Source organism: Gobio gobio, assembly GCF_949357685.1.
Source record: "Gobio gobio genome assembly, chromosome: 10".
In the NCBI taxonomy this organism is placed as follows: domain Eukaryota; kingdom Metazoa; phylum Chordata; class Actinopteri; order Cypriniformes; family Gobionidae; genus Gobio; species Gobio gobio.
Window position 1 is genome coordinate 49,204,466 of NC_137116.1, and position 16,213 is coordinate 49,220,678.

Genomic DNA, 16,213 nt, shown 5'->3' on the forward strand with positions numbered 1-16,213 from the left:
TGTCGGGTCTCAATTGGGCGAAACATACTCATACAAAAAGGCATCAGACATTAAGGGCCCTATTTTAACAATCTGAGCGCATGGTCTGAAGCGCATGGCGCTGGTGCACTTGGGGCATGTCCGAATTCACTTTTACTAGTTTAACGACGGGGAAAAGAGGTCGGCGCACCGGGCACATGATCCAAAAGGGTTTTATCTAGTCTCTTCTAGAGTCATGGGTGTGTTATGGGCATAACGTGCAATAAACCAATCAGAGTCTCGTCTCCCATTCCCTTTAAAACCAGTTGCACTTACAACATGGTGGATTCACGATTTACATGGCGAAATTTGCGAGCGAAAAGACTGAACGCTTCTCCAGAGAGGAATCCTTTTATTTTTAATATTTAAAAATGTTTTGTGTGCTGCTGCGCGTCCCTGTGTGTGTCTCAAGCATAGTGTACACATGTTGTGCACCCGCTTAGAGGTGCATATTACTAACGCGCCCTTTAAATAACTAAAAAAATACTGCACTCGTTTTCAGTTGTCTCAAAATAGCAACCCGCCAACAATGCATCTGGACACACCTCGTTTTCAGACCAGCACGCATGGGCAGACAGATTGGCGTGAATGCATTTGCCATTTAAACAATGTGGACGTGAAAATGATAACTGCGTCTGGCTAAAACTAGCAAAAAACACTTGCGTTGCACCTGGCGTCACATTGCGCCGGGAGTATGATAGGGCCCCAAGGCATTCTGGTGTTCCATAAGTGCCACCTACTGTCTGAGAGTGGATTTGCATTTCATTAAACCGCTTTAACCCACTGACTGGAGTGTACAAGAGTGTAAAATAGCCCAATTCCATATCCAAGAAAACCCCAGATTTGGCAACACTGATCTGAGGCGGATGCAGTTTCATCTAATAACTGAAGATTTTAAGTCTTTTTGTCATATGACTGAGGTCTGAGGATGTCCTAAAATGTACACCGTACGGGGCCGCACTGATCTCAAATCGTAAATATTCAACATCATAAATCCTGTTGTGTTGACCCGGAGGACAAATGCACAGGCACCCTGTAGATAGTCACATGGAATGAAAACGTAAAGTCCATGTTCACGCTGTCTCCACGACTTCATCCAAACCTTTTTCTTTTCCCCGGAAAATTTTCTGTAAAAAGCAGTCCAACTGCTATTATCGCCATTTCTTCTTGCCCAATGTCCACTATGTTAGTTTACTCTTAAGTTTGACTGCGAGATTTCCCATGTCACATGCCAAAATCTTTGTCTTTAATCGTTAGTTTGACATGTTCATTACGATTAATGACCATTGTGATCAAATTGCCCCTCAGACGAAATTCTGGCAGTGTTAGAAGATTTGACGCACAGTCCTGTAGAGTGACTTCTCCTACAACAAAAACCAATAGCAGCGCAGAACCTGATGATGCAATTAGTGAGACGACCAAAAACCGCCACTTGCTCCACACACATTGTCATCGCTCTTTTCTAGTTTTCTTTTCAAGCGAAGCCAGGATCAAAAATAACGCTAGGTTGTTTTTGTTTGCTAGCCACCATTTCTACCTTGCATGCAAATGCAGCTCACATCACTGAACATGTCACGGATTGATGATGTAAAACTCCGGACGAGTCTTCTAGCTTCTTGACTGCTGTACAGTCTGACATTAATGACAACTGACATCCCACAGTGTGACATGGCTTACAGCGGGGATCATGTTCATACAGTCTGACAAGCAACAGTCGTAAAGGATAATAAATCGTACAGTGTGTACCCGTCTTTAGTGTGTGGTGCGCTGAGGGTCACATCGTGGCACTCCACTCACTATGAGAACAAATCTGTTAAATCTAGGATTGTTTTTATTGTCATGTTTTTTATTGTCTCACGCATTTTGAAAATCTGATAAAGGTGGGAGGGGCCAGCCATTAGAGGGAGAGACCCTGCTGTCTTAGAGAGCATCAGGCCTAAAATAGCACGGAGTTTCCTTATCTGTCTCAGAGTCTCCGAGCATCACTGATTGATGACTGTTCACATCCGTCTAAGGTAAAAAGTCTGTCATTATTCTTTCTAGAAGGAGGCCTTTGAAGAACTTTAATTATAAGTCTTTTTTTTTGTTATGTCACTGATGAAATCTGTGACTCTGAAAATATTGCTTCAGATGTTATTGCTTCGATTACAGCACAGAATCTCAAATCATATTGGAGAACATGGTCCGGTTTTGTTCAAGTTTTGAATGCTGCTGTCATTAACATTAAAGGGGACTGGAGAAACACTAGGAAATTCATATACATTTTTCAGTTGAATAAAGCACTCAAAATCATTTGTAATGCTATTTAAAATTATTACATTTTTAATTATTAAATTAATTATTTTTAATTATTAGTATTAATAATTAAATTTTAAAATGATGTATTTAAAAATAAAACACTGATAATTTTTGCTTAGAAAAATGCTAAGCAGATATTATTAGTAATTATATTCTTCATTAAAAAAAAAAGAAAAAAGCGAAACAAACATTTTCATCATGGGTTTTAGTAGGTTTTAGGGCCCACTGTATTTTTTCATGCACTTCTAGCATTGCAAAATTATTTAGTGGCAAATATTATCCAAAAATAACAATGAATTTGTTTTTTACATGTAAAAAAATATTTAATAAAAATGCTTAGTTTAGAAAAACGCTAAACCGCATAAAAAAAAAAGGCAAAACAAGCATTTTCATTAGTGGGCTTTTGTAGGAAACTTTTGGGCCCCACTATATAGATCAGTGGCCCCATGGGATTTGTCAACATTTCATACGGTGTCCTCCCAGCATTGCTAAATTATTTAGTGAAAAACATTAACCACATGTTTTTTTTTTTACATTTAAAGGTACAATATGTACGATTTTTGGATTAAAATATCCAAAAACCACTAGAACAGTGTTATACAATTTGTTGACTTGTGTACTTACATTATCTCAGATGCTTCCAAGAATGTTTAAATGCAGAGAAATAAGCTATTTTAACCAGGACACGCAGTCTGTGCGTTGCCTATCATTGACGTCATATCTGCCTTGCCCTCGATTTCCGGTTTTATTTTGTAACCATGCAAACACCAAAGAGGCTTTAATATATTATGTGTTTTATTAGACTAGGGAACAATTATAGACAGAAAATTCATTATTGTGCAGTAATGCAGCATTTCTCCGTGCCATTAAGCAACACAAGCCATCCAGCATTTATTAATGTGATATTCTAATATCGATCTAGCTTACTGCAGTGAGCAACAAGTGTCTCATAGCAGCCGCGGAGCGGACGCACAGGATAACGTTATAACATCATTTTCAACACACTCATATCTAATATGATAAAACAGCGATTCGTTACCCCACATATGCTTGACTGGAAGAAGCAGAAGCAGTCGTCTGCGGCATAATAAAAGCTCCAATGCTCTCATTAGCTATCGCTCCAGCGGCCTTGCTCAGCTCCACAACACTCGGCCCTGCTCTGCTTCATACTACAGTAACGTTAATAATCTCATCCATGAACATGATTTCTGCCCGAGTCCCGTCCCGATTCTTTTCCACCGGCTGTGAGGTGAAGACAACTCCCAAGATTCCACGCTCAATCTCGGTGTCATCAAGCTACACCTTTTTTTTGAATAGGGGACCTGTGGCGGCAAAAAACTACATAGTGTGCCTTTTAAAAATAAAATAAAAATTAGAAAAATGCTAAACATTATTTGTAATTATTGTTATAAAAAATTTAAAAAAGCAAACTAGAAGCATTTTCAATTGCGTCCCTCTAGCGTTGCTAATTTATTTAATGACAAACATGTATAAAAAATAACCATATTTCAATCCAAAACTACTTTTTCACTGCATGAAACTGAATTTGTGATATGCTTTTCTTCCCTACTTTGGCGTATATCTGAATGAAATGGCTTTACGAACAAGAAAAAATGTATGGCGGCACTTGATTTTGTCCAACGGGAGTTGATTGGATGGTCGTGCTTTGCTGTTGACAGGTTGTCCCGCCCCCACGCCAGTAAGCACGTCATCAGAGAAGAGATGTCAATGCAAGTGGGAAGTTATTTTGAGTAAAGATTATGAGGGCACATGAATAAAAAAAAAGGATGTGCATGGATAAATCAATTATTTATCATAAATACTGCAATATTCCAAAAAAGAAGTAAATTTTGATTTCATGGTGACTTTAAATTAAAGCATGAATAGCGGACCATACACGCTCTTTAAAGCACTGAACACTGCTGGTTGTGTACATGTACATCTCCAACATCCATGTTTCCATCCAATGCTTAGTGTAATGTGTGTTTGTCTTTTATCTGAGCTGCCTCTGTGGCGGGAAAGATAAGAGGGTTTGGGAAGGCCTTTGAACTGCTGAGCATCAATCGCAGATTTCTATCCCCTCGATTTCCTCATCTGCGGACCTCAATGTATTCGACTACCTCAGCCAACCTGAGCAGTGGACGCAATAATGACACCCGACACTTAAAGCAGAAAGTGTTGTGGTGTGCGCAACATATAGTGTTTTGCTCTCCCTCCCTCTCTCTCTCGCTGTGCTTCTTTGTCTCCTTATCCATTTGCATGCCAACCCTTATCAAGCTGGGCTGTCCTTTCTTCAGCCTGCATCCTAATTATGCGTCTCAAAGAGAGACCGGCCGGCCCCCTACATCTGACAAGCGTCTGAGGAAAAAGCTGCATGTCTGATGACTAAATCCTGTTTTCTCGAAAAAGCGCCCATCACTCACACCTCATGCATGTTAGGGGACCTGAGTCTAACGCGCTTGCCGAAGGAAAGAAAGACTCTGCTTTAAGGTAAGGATGTCTCAGTATACAATTATTAATGCTTTTTGAAAGTTTTTTCAATCTATATGTCAGACCCCTTAATGCTAAATCTTGGAATCTTTATGCTAAATCTTGGCTTTTTGGAAACTTAACTAAGCAATTACATTTCTGATAAACAGCTGCCATTTCTGAGCAAATGCTAGAAAAAAAATGACAGTAGTAGTTACTGTGCAATATTTTTGCATATATTTTAGGCATTATGGCTTAACATGGTAGATTTACTCTTATTCTTACAATAAGGCCTCATTTGTTAACGTTAGTTCATGCATTGGTTAACATGAACTATGAGCAATATGTTTTGAGTATTTATTAAGCTTTGTTATTGTTAGTTCATAAAATGCAATTTTTCATTGTCCGTGTTAGATTAACTAATGTTAACGGATACAACTTTTGATTTGAAATATGTATAGAAGTATTGTTTGTCGTTAGTTCATGTTAACTGCAATAAAAATAACCTTATTGTAAAGTGTTATTGTTTAAACAATCGGTTTGCTCATATCAGATCATCAGGCTGTATTTTCCGACAGCTGTAATTTATTGTACATGACGCATGGGTGAAATGTCCTTTATATTTATGACAGACATGCTATTCATCCTTTTAATTTTGTTTCACATAATACCCATTTTGATCTGTTTCATGATATATAGGGAGATATTAAATCACAAGTTACCTGTTATGCTAAAAAATTGTGTTTGTAGGTGTGGTTAAAAAAGGCCAACTGTTATCAAGATTTTTATGGTCTGTTTGTTTTATATATATTGTAAATGGCTATGGTATCACCCCACAAATTAGCGTGAAATCTCTTTCCCTCTGCCCAAACCCCCCGTCAAGGGTAAAGTAATGAACACTCATCTGCTTGTGACAGGACCTCTCCATCTCTCTCTCTCTCTCTCTCTCTCTCTCTCTCTCTCTCTCTCTCTCTCTCTCTCTCTCTCTCTCTCTCTCTCTCTCTCTCTCTCTCTCTCTCTCTCTCTCTCTCTCTCTCTCTCTCTCTCTCTCTCTCTCTCTCTCTCTCTCTCTCTCTCTCTCTCTGTTATACAGGAGCATGCGCTTCTTCATACAAAAGAGCATCTGTAATAGCAACAGTTAGCTTAGCACAAACAGAAAATAAACACAGGAGCAACCATTTTGCAATTTTTTTTCCTGAGATGTTCTCACAACATTACTAATCAGTTTTATAGGCCGACTTGAAATTAACTTTAAATTGACTCTAAATCAATTTAATTGAACTGTAAACTGTTATTTTGCCATTCCTGGAACTGAACATAACAGTTAATTTCAATCTACAGACATTTATACTTTATGCAAATTAAGTATGTACATTAACACAAACCGCTCTAGTGCGTTTACGGCTATTGATTGGTGCTGATCTGGAGGCAGTGTTGCTTTTCTTCAGGCCTGGATTTTTCCAAGAAAAATGATCCAAGATCAGCAGAAAGGCAATTAAAGGCAAAAAAATCTATATTTAGAGTGTGTGTAACCTCCTCGTAGCTGTGGGTGAGAAGTTCGAATGCAGTTTAATGAACAGGTGGAACGGCAGGAGGAGATATATAAATAATGCACTCTGAGAGGCCTTTATATAAGAGCTGTCAGCTTGATTGCTAAAATAATTACTTATGTTCACTCTCTTGTACAGGTTAAAATAGAAAACAGATGGCCCTTCTGTTGTAAAAGTGATACCTGGATATTAAATACCTGATGGACCATAAAATTGCTCTGTTTGTACGGTGTGCTGTTTCCAGGCCCTAAGTGGTTTTACAAATTACAATCTGGTCCTTATGGGGAGGTTTGATTCTGATGTCAGACTACAAACATGTGTTGAGATTTCATTTCATTTAACAAAAAAATGACTCTACATCTTCTGTCTGCTAAAAATGACATACTATTTGGTGAACACTTTACATTCAGGTTCAGTTTGTTTACATTAGTTCATGCATTAAGTATCGTGAACTAACAATGGTCAATGTTTTTAACAGCAGTTATTAAGTTATGTGAATTATTGTTAGCTCTTACAGAAATGAACATTATCCAAGACCATTTCATAAATGCAAGTGTTTTGATAACAACATTAGTTTACACTAACATGAATGTACAATATTTCTACAGCATTTGCTAATCTTAGTTAATTTCAGCATTCATTAATACATTGTTTTAAATCAAAAGTTGTATTTGTTAACATTAGTTAATGTACTGTGAAATAACAAGAACAATGAGGAATTGAATTTGTATTAACAAATATTGCTCATTGTTAATGTTAACTAATGTATTAACTAAAGTTGATGAACGGGGCCTTGTTGTAAAGTGTTACCTTGTCATTAGTTCATGATAACTCCGGTAAAATAATTTAACCTTAAGGCCTGGTTTCACAGAAAAGGCTTAGATTAAGCCAGGATTAGACCTTAGTTCAATTTGGACATTTAAGTAGCGCCTTATTAAAAAAGAAAAATAATGAGGTTTGAGACAAAACAATGACACTGATATATTTTAAGATGTGTCAGTGCAAGTTGCTTTCAGTTAAAACATCTCAAACATGCATTTTAGTCTGGGACTATCTTAAGCCTTCTCTGTGAAACCAGGGGAAAGTGGTGATATTAGGCTATTTATTTATTATTGATTATGAAAAGATCAAGAACGTATGTTTAATGGTCAACATTTCCCTATTAACTTTAACTAATATATCCTTCTGGTTTCAATGTTCAGCCTGTTAGTCCTTAAAACAACTGTCTAAATAGCATTGACAACTGAGAAGATTTTGTTTAGCCTAATGTAAATGCTGTTTGTAAATGCTACACCGCATGGGGTCATTTCAACAGGCAATCCCATACACATATGTCACTGAACGTGGAGTGGGAAAGGGAAATTAATAATTAATGTGGTCGTAAGCAACATTGCCTTCAAAACCAGCAAGCAAATGATACTTCATTCTGCCCAGGAACCCATACAGGTCTCCAGGACTAATTACTTAATGAAAAATATCAAATTACCAGCTTCCTTCATCTGCGCCCCAGATCCACTCCGAACTCCAAACTTTGGCATCACCTTCATTGACATCAGCACTCAATCCTGTTGAAAACCGACACTACTATCCTGAAATCTAAACAAGTTTACTCTTGAATTTCAAGGCTTTTTTGATACTGGTTTAGGTGCATGTGCTAACCAAAGGAATAAAATGGAATAAAACCTTATTGTTTGAGAACACGAAGACAGGCTTCATTGGAACTGATGTGCATTTATTCTCTGATCTTTTTGCAGGTTTACTAGGAGATTCATGACTGCCTGACCATCAGATTGACCCAGCATTGCATCACATTAAGATTAGATGTGATCAACTCGCACACAAAAACGAACTGATCACAATACTTTGTCATTTTTACGCAATTATGTTGAGTTGTAATTTTTATGTTATTAAAATGGCCAAGCTTAAGTTGCCATTAAGATGATAAATGTCACTAAAGGACACTTGCCCTTGACCAACTTCATATAAACATCATGAGTAGGCCTACAATAGTGCCAGACCAGGACTGTGATTTGAGTTTTCCTCCAGTTCCTGAGTCACCTCTACTGGGGACCAAACCAGCAGGATTTGTGTTAGCAACCTAGACCCTTCACCATTAAGTTATTACCACCTCCTAATTATAAGGACCATGGACGACGATTTTAAATGAATTTTAGTCTGGTAATTTTTTATTTTATTTTAAATTTTCATCTCGCGCAGCGAAATTTGTAATCTGGCAAAAGTTAGCTAAGCGTAATTGGCGTTCTAAAGTTATTTTTGTGATATATACATCTGAAAGTGATAGGAATAATGAGAATACTTCCCACGCTTTACGGACAGAATCTGACCGCAATGGAACCGCTCGAGCGGCGTCCTGTTGCTATGTTTACACTAGCGGGCGAACACAACTTTTATTCTTTAGCGTTTGTTCGTTAAACCCATGCGTGTATAAAATGCATTTAAACTAAGATCCCCCTCAACCTTTTGTTTTGATTTCCTTTCCTTTAGGGGGTTCGAGTCTTAATTCGGGGAGTCTGGTTTCTCCAACACCCCCTAATTCGCAACCGCGTACTGTGCACTTCCCTTAGTATAGCCTACTCATTCATATAAACACTTCGACTGTCACATGTAGGCGGGGCTCCCTGTAACTCCATAGTGACGTGATGAGGCTGGTCTTGGTCAAACCTACCAATGAAACGGGCCTTCTTGACTCCACCGGGGCTGCGCGCAGTGAAAGGGTGCCGGATCATTGCAACGCAAAGCGGCACTCCGCCGCAGGTGAGGCGGGGATGCAGCATCGCTACTCGGGAGCCGTCCATCAGCACCACCACCAACAATACGCGGAGCACAGGGGTGGCCTTAGACAGACCGCACACCCCTTGCCAAAACAGAGCCAAGAGAACCTGCCCAGCCCTTTCAGTCAAGAAGCACCAGTCAAAAGCCAAGGGAGCAACCCAAGTCTCACAGACTGTTCAAAACCCTCCCTAAGTCGGCAGCAGAGTGTTGGAGGGGCTGCCAAAACTGCGAATTGCCAACAAGATCATTGTTCGTGCATCTGCGGATTGCAAGAGCATCAACAGCTGTTGCAGCATCAGCATCCAAGCCAGCGTCACAACCCTCCACCTTCCCTCCAGCTACAGGTTCAGCAGCAGCGGCTGCTGAGGAGCAGCCTACCCAACTGCTGCGTGAGAGGATCCGGGGAGCTGAGAAGCCAGCAGCCGTCTCTGCTGCAGCACCGTGATAACGACAGCCCGAGATCAGGCGAGCAGCGGAATCCAGCTCATCACGCCCGTGCATGCACGCCTGATAGATGCCAGGGAGCCAGGAACTCCGTTTCGCCGCGGAGTAAAAGCAGCCCGCTGTCTTCTGACAGTCGCGTGTGCCTCGAGGAGAATAAACATAGACACGAAGGCTATAAGGTAAACCTGCATACACCAACTCGTGTTTTGTTGTTGCGCACAGACCGCGCGAAATACGCATCGTTTATACATGCACTCTGTGAAGTTTATGCTTAACAGGTGGCCAGTTTTATCAATGCACCCGATTACGCAGGCATCAGCTCGACTCTGGGAGGTCATGCTTGATATCGCTTGCCATTTTTTAACACCACATTTCGGCCGTGTAGATGCAGAAGGCTGTTTTGTAGTTGCTAGGTGTTGGTATTCGCGTTAACCTCGAAAGCATGGAAAGAAAGAACAGGCGGGGGTGCTTGCAACAGGCTGTCCATGATTCCCATGATGGCGTTTAATAGTAAGTAAACATTATGAAGCATTCATTCATTCCTACACCTGCATCAGTCATATTTAGTCCATCCCTGGATATTTCTAGCCTACCTCATTATGTGAGTCACAGCTAAGAATTATAATGCATCTATTTATCTGTCTATCTGTCTAGCCGTATATATCAATGCATCCATCGCCTGAAAGGACCAGGGGCAGAAAAGCAAGGCAGAAAGGCAAATCAGTGTCATTCATTCCTTGTGGGAGAGCCGACCCTGTTTCTGCCTCGCTGTTCCATTTTCTGCCTGTGCAAGCCAAGGGAAAGCCCCCCTGAGTGGCACTAACATGTACTTCAGGCCTGTATTATTCATGACGGGTTAGACATCACTGCCAGAGCGGAGAGACATTAGTATCAGTTTTGTACACAATGCACAGCAGATGGAGGTAAAAGCCATCACCGAAATCTCCCATAAGTCTTCCCTGTTGTTTGCGTCAGTCTGTTTCTTTCTCCGCTTGACTGGTTCTTGTGTTTGACTGCATTGTGCTCGTTGTAAAAAAAAAAGTGATTGCTCAACCTGTGCCACTTGATTCATTTGTAATGTAATGAGTTGTTTTAATGCACGGTTCAGAAACAGCTTTTGTAGGAGGTAAAATAACCCTGGGAGCTTTAGCTGTTTGTACAAATCAGTCTTTTAGGAAAACCACATTTATGCTGAATTCTCTCTCTGCGGAGGGGTTGTAATTATGTAAATATTTACGCAGAGTTTACAGTAAGGCTTCTTGATTGTGCATGAGAGGGAGTGGAAGCACTGGGATGTGCTGTGGATGTTGAGGGAATGACTGGTTCAGTATGAGCGAGCAGGCAGAGGGGAGAATCTCTGGGTGTTGTTGCTCTGCAGCTGGTGTTCTGCTGCTTAATCAAGGGTAATTTGTGGAGAGTATAATTGGCTGAGCTCTCTTGTCTCTGTTTGTATTCGAACTAAAACTAGCCAAAGGCTCTTTCTATAATACCGACAGTGTGAGTGTGCGTATCTACTATGTCAAACTATGTCACGTTCTATTGCTGGGATAGTATAGATTATTTATAAAAGAATATGTTCTAATGGCATACTTGGGCATCGGTTTGAATTATTGATACTACCAGATAAAACACTGATATTTCCAAATAATTCATCCATCCATTTTTAAATTCATGATTCTATTTTCTGTAGTCTATTCAGAAACTTTGATTGGAAAACAAGGTTCTTGATTCTGCAGGTTTTGTTCCTGTTGTCTTCTAGGCCACGAGAGTCTCTGCAGTTATTTGTGTTGTAGTGCACTACATTTCACTTGGGAAAAGGATTGAAATAATGTTATGAAGTCAATTGCTTGAGGATGTAAATGCAGTCTTTTTAACCTAAACTGTTTTGCAAGCGAAACATTATAAACTCTACTTTTCATGATGCTGGAGTTGGCTGGAAAGCTTTCCCAGTATTCCTAGTTTCAATGGCATTGCTAGGTTATGTGGGTTATGTTAAATGTTAATCTAATGGTCTTTGCACCCACCATGCAAAAGGCATGCCCATTCCCTTAGAAATGTAATTAGGCATGATTTGAGGTGTCATTCATATTCATATCTGTATTACTGTAGCAGGATGAGTTGCAGACACTCTTAAAAATAAAGGTTCTTGGGAACTATTTTACAGTGTCATTGTTACATATGTTACATGTAGTTTACTATAGTAATATCTATAAATTATGCATAATTACATGCAACTAACCCTAAACCAAACCCGGAAAAACGTTATTTTACATTGTCCTTGTTACGTATGTTACATGTACTTACAACAGTAATTTATGCATAATTACATGCAACTAACCCTCAATCAAACCCTAATCCTACCCTAACCCTATAGTAAGTACATGTTGTTAATGAATATTACTCAGTACTTAAATATATAAGTACACTGTAACAATGACACTGCAAAATAAACGGAACCCCAAACCCTAATTCTACCCTAACCCTTTAGTAAGTACACATAGTTACTTAATATTACTCAGTACTTAAATGTATAGTTACAATGTAACAAAGACACCTTAAAATAAAGTGTACCCGTTCTTTATTGGCATCTATGGTTCCATGAAGAACCTTGGAACCTTTCCATTGCACAAAATATTATAGTGAAAAAAGATTGTTTCGTTTTTTAAAATCACTAAAGGCCAATTCACACTGCACTGACAGATGCTGACCAATGCGGACAATCCCCATTTTACTACATTACTTCTCAGACATTCCACGACCCAACAAACAAGCGAAAACAAGTGCCGACCAACAGCAACAGACACTGACAGGGGAACACACTGATATGACCAAATCTGTCGGTGCAGTGTGAATTGGCCTAAAGAAAAAAAAGGTTATTTTAAGAATTGTTCACTGAAAAGTAAAAAATAATGGTTCTTCCGCGGCATCACTGCAGGGGGAAAAAACCCTTTTGGAAACGTTATATTTAAAAGCCAATTCACACTGCACTGATAGATGTTGGCCAATGTGGACAAACACCAGATTACAGTACGTCACTGATCTCAGTGTGCTCAAATGGCGAAAAAAAGCTCTGACAGATGCCAACAGACACCGATGGGTAACACAGATCTGACAAAAACCATATGTCGGCATCTGTCGGTGCAGTGTGAAGTGGCCTTAAGAGTGCACTAAAGGTTTGTAAGAATAATAATATCTAATTAAAGGCACAGTGTGTAATTTTTGTCGCTAGAGGTCGTTTATTTAAAACGATAACAAAGGTATAGATGCTGTGAATGTGCATGGAGTCATGGGAGATGATGTCTTCACCTCCACAGCTAATGGAAAGCAATACGTTTAGTTGTTTATGCATATTTTAAGATTAAAGTTACGTTTAATGTTCGCCTCCTTCTTCCCTGAGCTTGAACTTTGTTGGAGTTGCGTTTGATCACTTAAATTCACTTAGTTTTATTTCATTCCAAAGAAACAGCCTACTCTATTACTACTCAGACAGGTCCCTTCATTTGACTAATTAAAACTGTGGGGTAACACAGTGCCGTTTTACTTTACGTAAAAGCCATTCAGGAAAGTAGCAAAACAAAAATCGAAAAGGCCAGGGCAATAAAAATATAAAATGTATTGGCAACAGAAAGTAACAAAAACGAACAAAGATATAAAACATACAAAACTTAAAATAAGAACTGGTGAGCTGACTATCTAAACTGCAACTCAGAGTTAATCCTTTCCTAACTCCAGAAAACACAAAAGAATACAAAACAATCACACTAAAAATACATTTGAGTGTGTTGAAAGTTGTTGTAATGTTGCTCTGTGCGTTCACTCAGTGGCTGCTATGAGACACTTGTTGCACACTGCAGTAAGCTAGATCGATATTAGAATATCATATTAATAAAAGCTGGATGAATGCAATTCATTTTTAAACGTTCTATGGCGGAGAAAATTCTGTATTACTGTTACTACAAATAAAGCTCTTTCTGATTAAGCTGTATTATATTAAATAGTGTTGTCTGATTTACTTTTTGGGTACAAACATGTTGCTCGCGGTAAATCAAGAAAACTATATTCAAACAATAAGACTAACCGTGCTGAGCTATATACACATTTTTCGTTTTCTGTTGATAAAGGTATCCAAACAGTTGCTTACCTGTCTAATAAAACACATAATATATTAAAGCATCTTTGATGGTTTCTACAGATGTAAAACCGGAAAGTGAGGGTAATGCGGATAGATGTCATTGACAGGGTTACAATAGTTGATTTCACAGCGTTTAAACATTGTTGAAAACAATTGGGATAATGTAAGTAAACAAGTCAACAAAATATATAAGTGTTCTAGTGGTTTTGGATTTTAAGCCAGAAATCTTACATATTGTGCCTTTAATAATAATAGTGAATTTCACAATTTTTCTTATTACATCCCAGGATAGTGAAGTGTTTGGGACTGTGTGTTCTTGTGATGCCATCAGCTTCTAGCAGCTCTAGTGTGATTAGTCACATGGTATTTACTGTTCATTTGCTTGACTCAAAAAGTTCTGTGGTTCCCACGAGCAAAGATGGCAGATTTCTTATCGCATACCTCCTGAGTGGGCCAGACAACTGGCATCGAGATGCTAACTGATAGCTTTCTCCAGGTATCATGATTCAATCTACATAAAATTGCTGAAACAAATCACATACAAATGTTTTTCTTATTTTGTCTCCTACATCGGACGGGCCCTAGGGTGCACATTTTTTGCCACACGAGACGTGGGAAGATGTCTGGTTGTAAAGATCACATTTTGATAGTGGTGAGCAGTTAGAAAAGATATTCTTGAATAGCGGGATCTGTAATCAGCTCTCAGGTCTGCTGCAGACATTTCATTACAGAAAGAGACCTGAGGAACAGAGAGTCCGATGCCACATCTGAATGAGTGCAAATTCAATGTCAAAATAGATTTGCTAAATTGGATTTGTACGGACCAAAGCTTGCAGAGAGGGGAATGAAGGAGCAGGGGAGGGTGAAGTCTAAGGGCCCTTCAGCTTTGACACGCACAGAAGAGAATATTGGTTAATATGGAAAATTAGTCAAATGTGAAATTGTGAGGCTGAGACAATGAAAAAGCCATTGCGATGTGGTAAATGCTTAGCCTGTTGCTTCAGTAAATGGAGATGTTGCAGATGTTGTTTTTGTGACTGACATGTGATCAGTTTTTTTAGCATAAAATTGCACCCGGAGCGTGCAGCTGTGTGTTTTAATTGACTCTTCAAGGTCATGCGAAGAATTTCTAGCTTTGTGCGTCTTTGTTGTTACAGCAGCTGCGCTGTCATTTGTGTTGGAAGTTACGTTGTGATGCATCCCATTGGAAAGAAAAATCACAAATGAGATCTTTGCAATATCCCAATTGTTTCTCTTGGCAGCAATGCGATTAAATGGAGAGCAAATGGAGACTTTTGCTTAAAAAATGCAGCAATCAATGTGCCTCCTCTGAGTTTCAGAAAAGATCAATGTCACTAACTGCGCTGAGATTTAAGCCAGCAATGAAAAGTCAGGGATTTCTCTATGTATGGCATGCTCTATGTATGTTATATATATATATTAAAACATTTTTTTAATAGAATAGCTTATTTGGAAATTGTAGCATGCATGAAATGCACAATATACAGCACAATTCAAAAGTACTTTTATTCAGCAAGAATACATCAAAAATCATACATATTGTTCATCAGTGAATCCTGAAAGAAAATGCATCATGGTTTCCACAAAAAGATAAAGCAGCACAACTGTTTTTAACGTTGATAATAATAATAAATGTTTTTTGAACAGCTAATCAATCAACATTTTAGAATGATTTCTGAAGGGTCTGCTGCTGGCCGTCTTGGTGCCCAAAGCGTTATTACTTGTGACACTGAAGACTGGAGTAATGATGCTGAAAGTTCAGCTTTAATACATTACAATTTAGAAAACAGTGGTTTACAATGTAACATTTTGGGGTTTTTTTTATCAAATAAATGCCTCGGTGAGCACAAGTGACTTCTTTCAAAGAAAAAAAAAATCTTGCTGACCCCAAACCATTGAACAGTATATAAATTGCATTTAATAGACTTATACTCTTACTGTACGTCAGAAATATTCTCAAGGATCTGAGACAAAGTTTATATTTAATTGAACCATAACTAAGACCCTTGGAGTAATACAAACGCTCTTGAGATTGAGATTTTAAACCTCAGGATAATGTTAATAATCAACTTTATCTTTGTCCGGAGCCGATTTTAGTTTATTGTACCTTTTAACATTTGCAGGAAGAAAGCCCAATAACACAATTGACTACAGGCTCTCTGTGGACATTGATAGAAAAAAAAGAGCTCATTTGGCAACTGGCAGACCATGTTGGCCTTGGAAAGAGTGGAAGTTTTGACAGAAGCTTTGCTATGTATTGCAATTGATCCCTGGAGCTCTTTCATCAGAGACAGTCACTGCTTGTTGGAAATCAGTTCTGGGTCTGTTTTATTATGTCTATTACTCCTCCATTGTATTTGAAGTACTATAGGTTCACATAAGCAGTACAAGGACAATAGATTTATTTTTCTCTATAGCCTACAGTATTTTAGCGACATCTGTTGAAGGAGAAGTCCTCCAATTATACTCCAAAGTGTGTGTGTGTGTG

General features: G+C 38.8%; 1 protein-coding gene across 1 annotated transcript in view; it reads left to right on the plus strand.

Annotated features, from left to right (window-relative positions):
- Positions 1-8,995: 8,995 nt before the first annotated feature.
- The window catches only part of kcnn1b (potassium intermediate/small conductance calcium-activated channel, subfamily N, member 1b), a gene marked incomplete at both ends in the record, with an annotated part of 36,616 nt that continues 29,398 nt past the window's right edge, over positions 8,996-16,213 (plus strand). The window contains one exon of the mRNA XM_079827837.1: positions 8,996-9,751. Within this exon, the coding sequence (XP_079683963.1) occupies positions 8,996-9,751 (756 nt within the window). The remainder of the gene's footprint in view (positions 9,752-16,213) is intronic.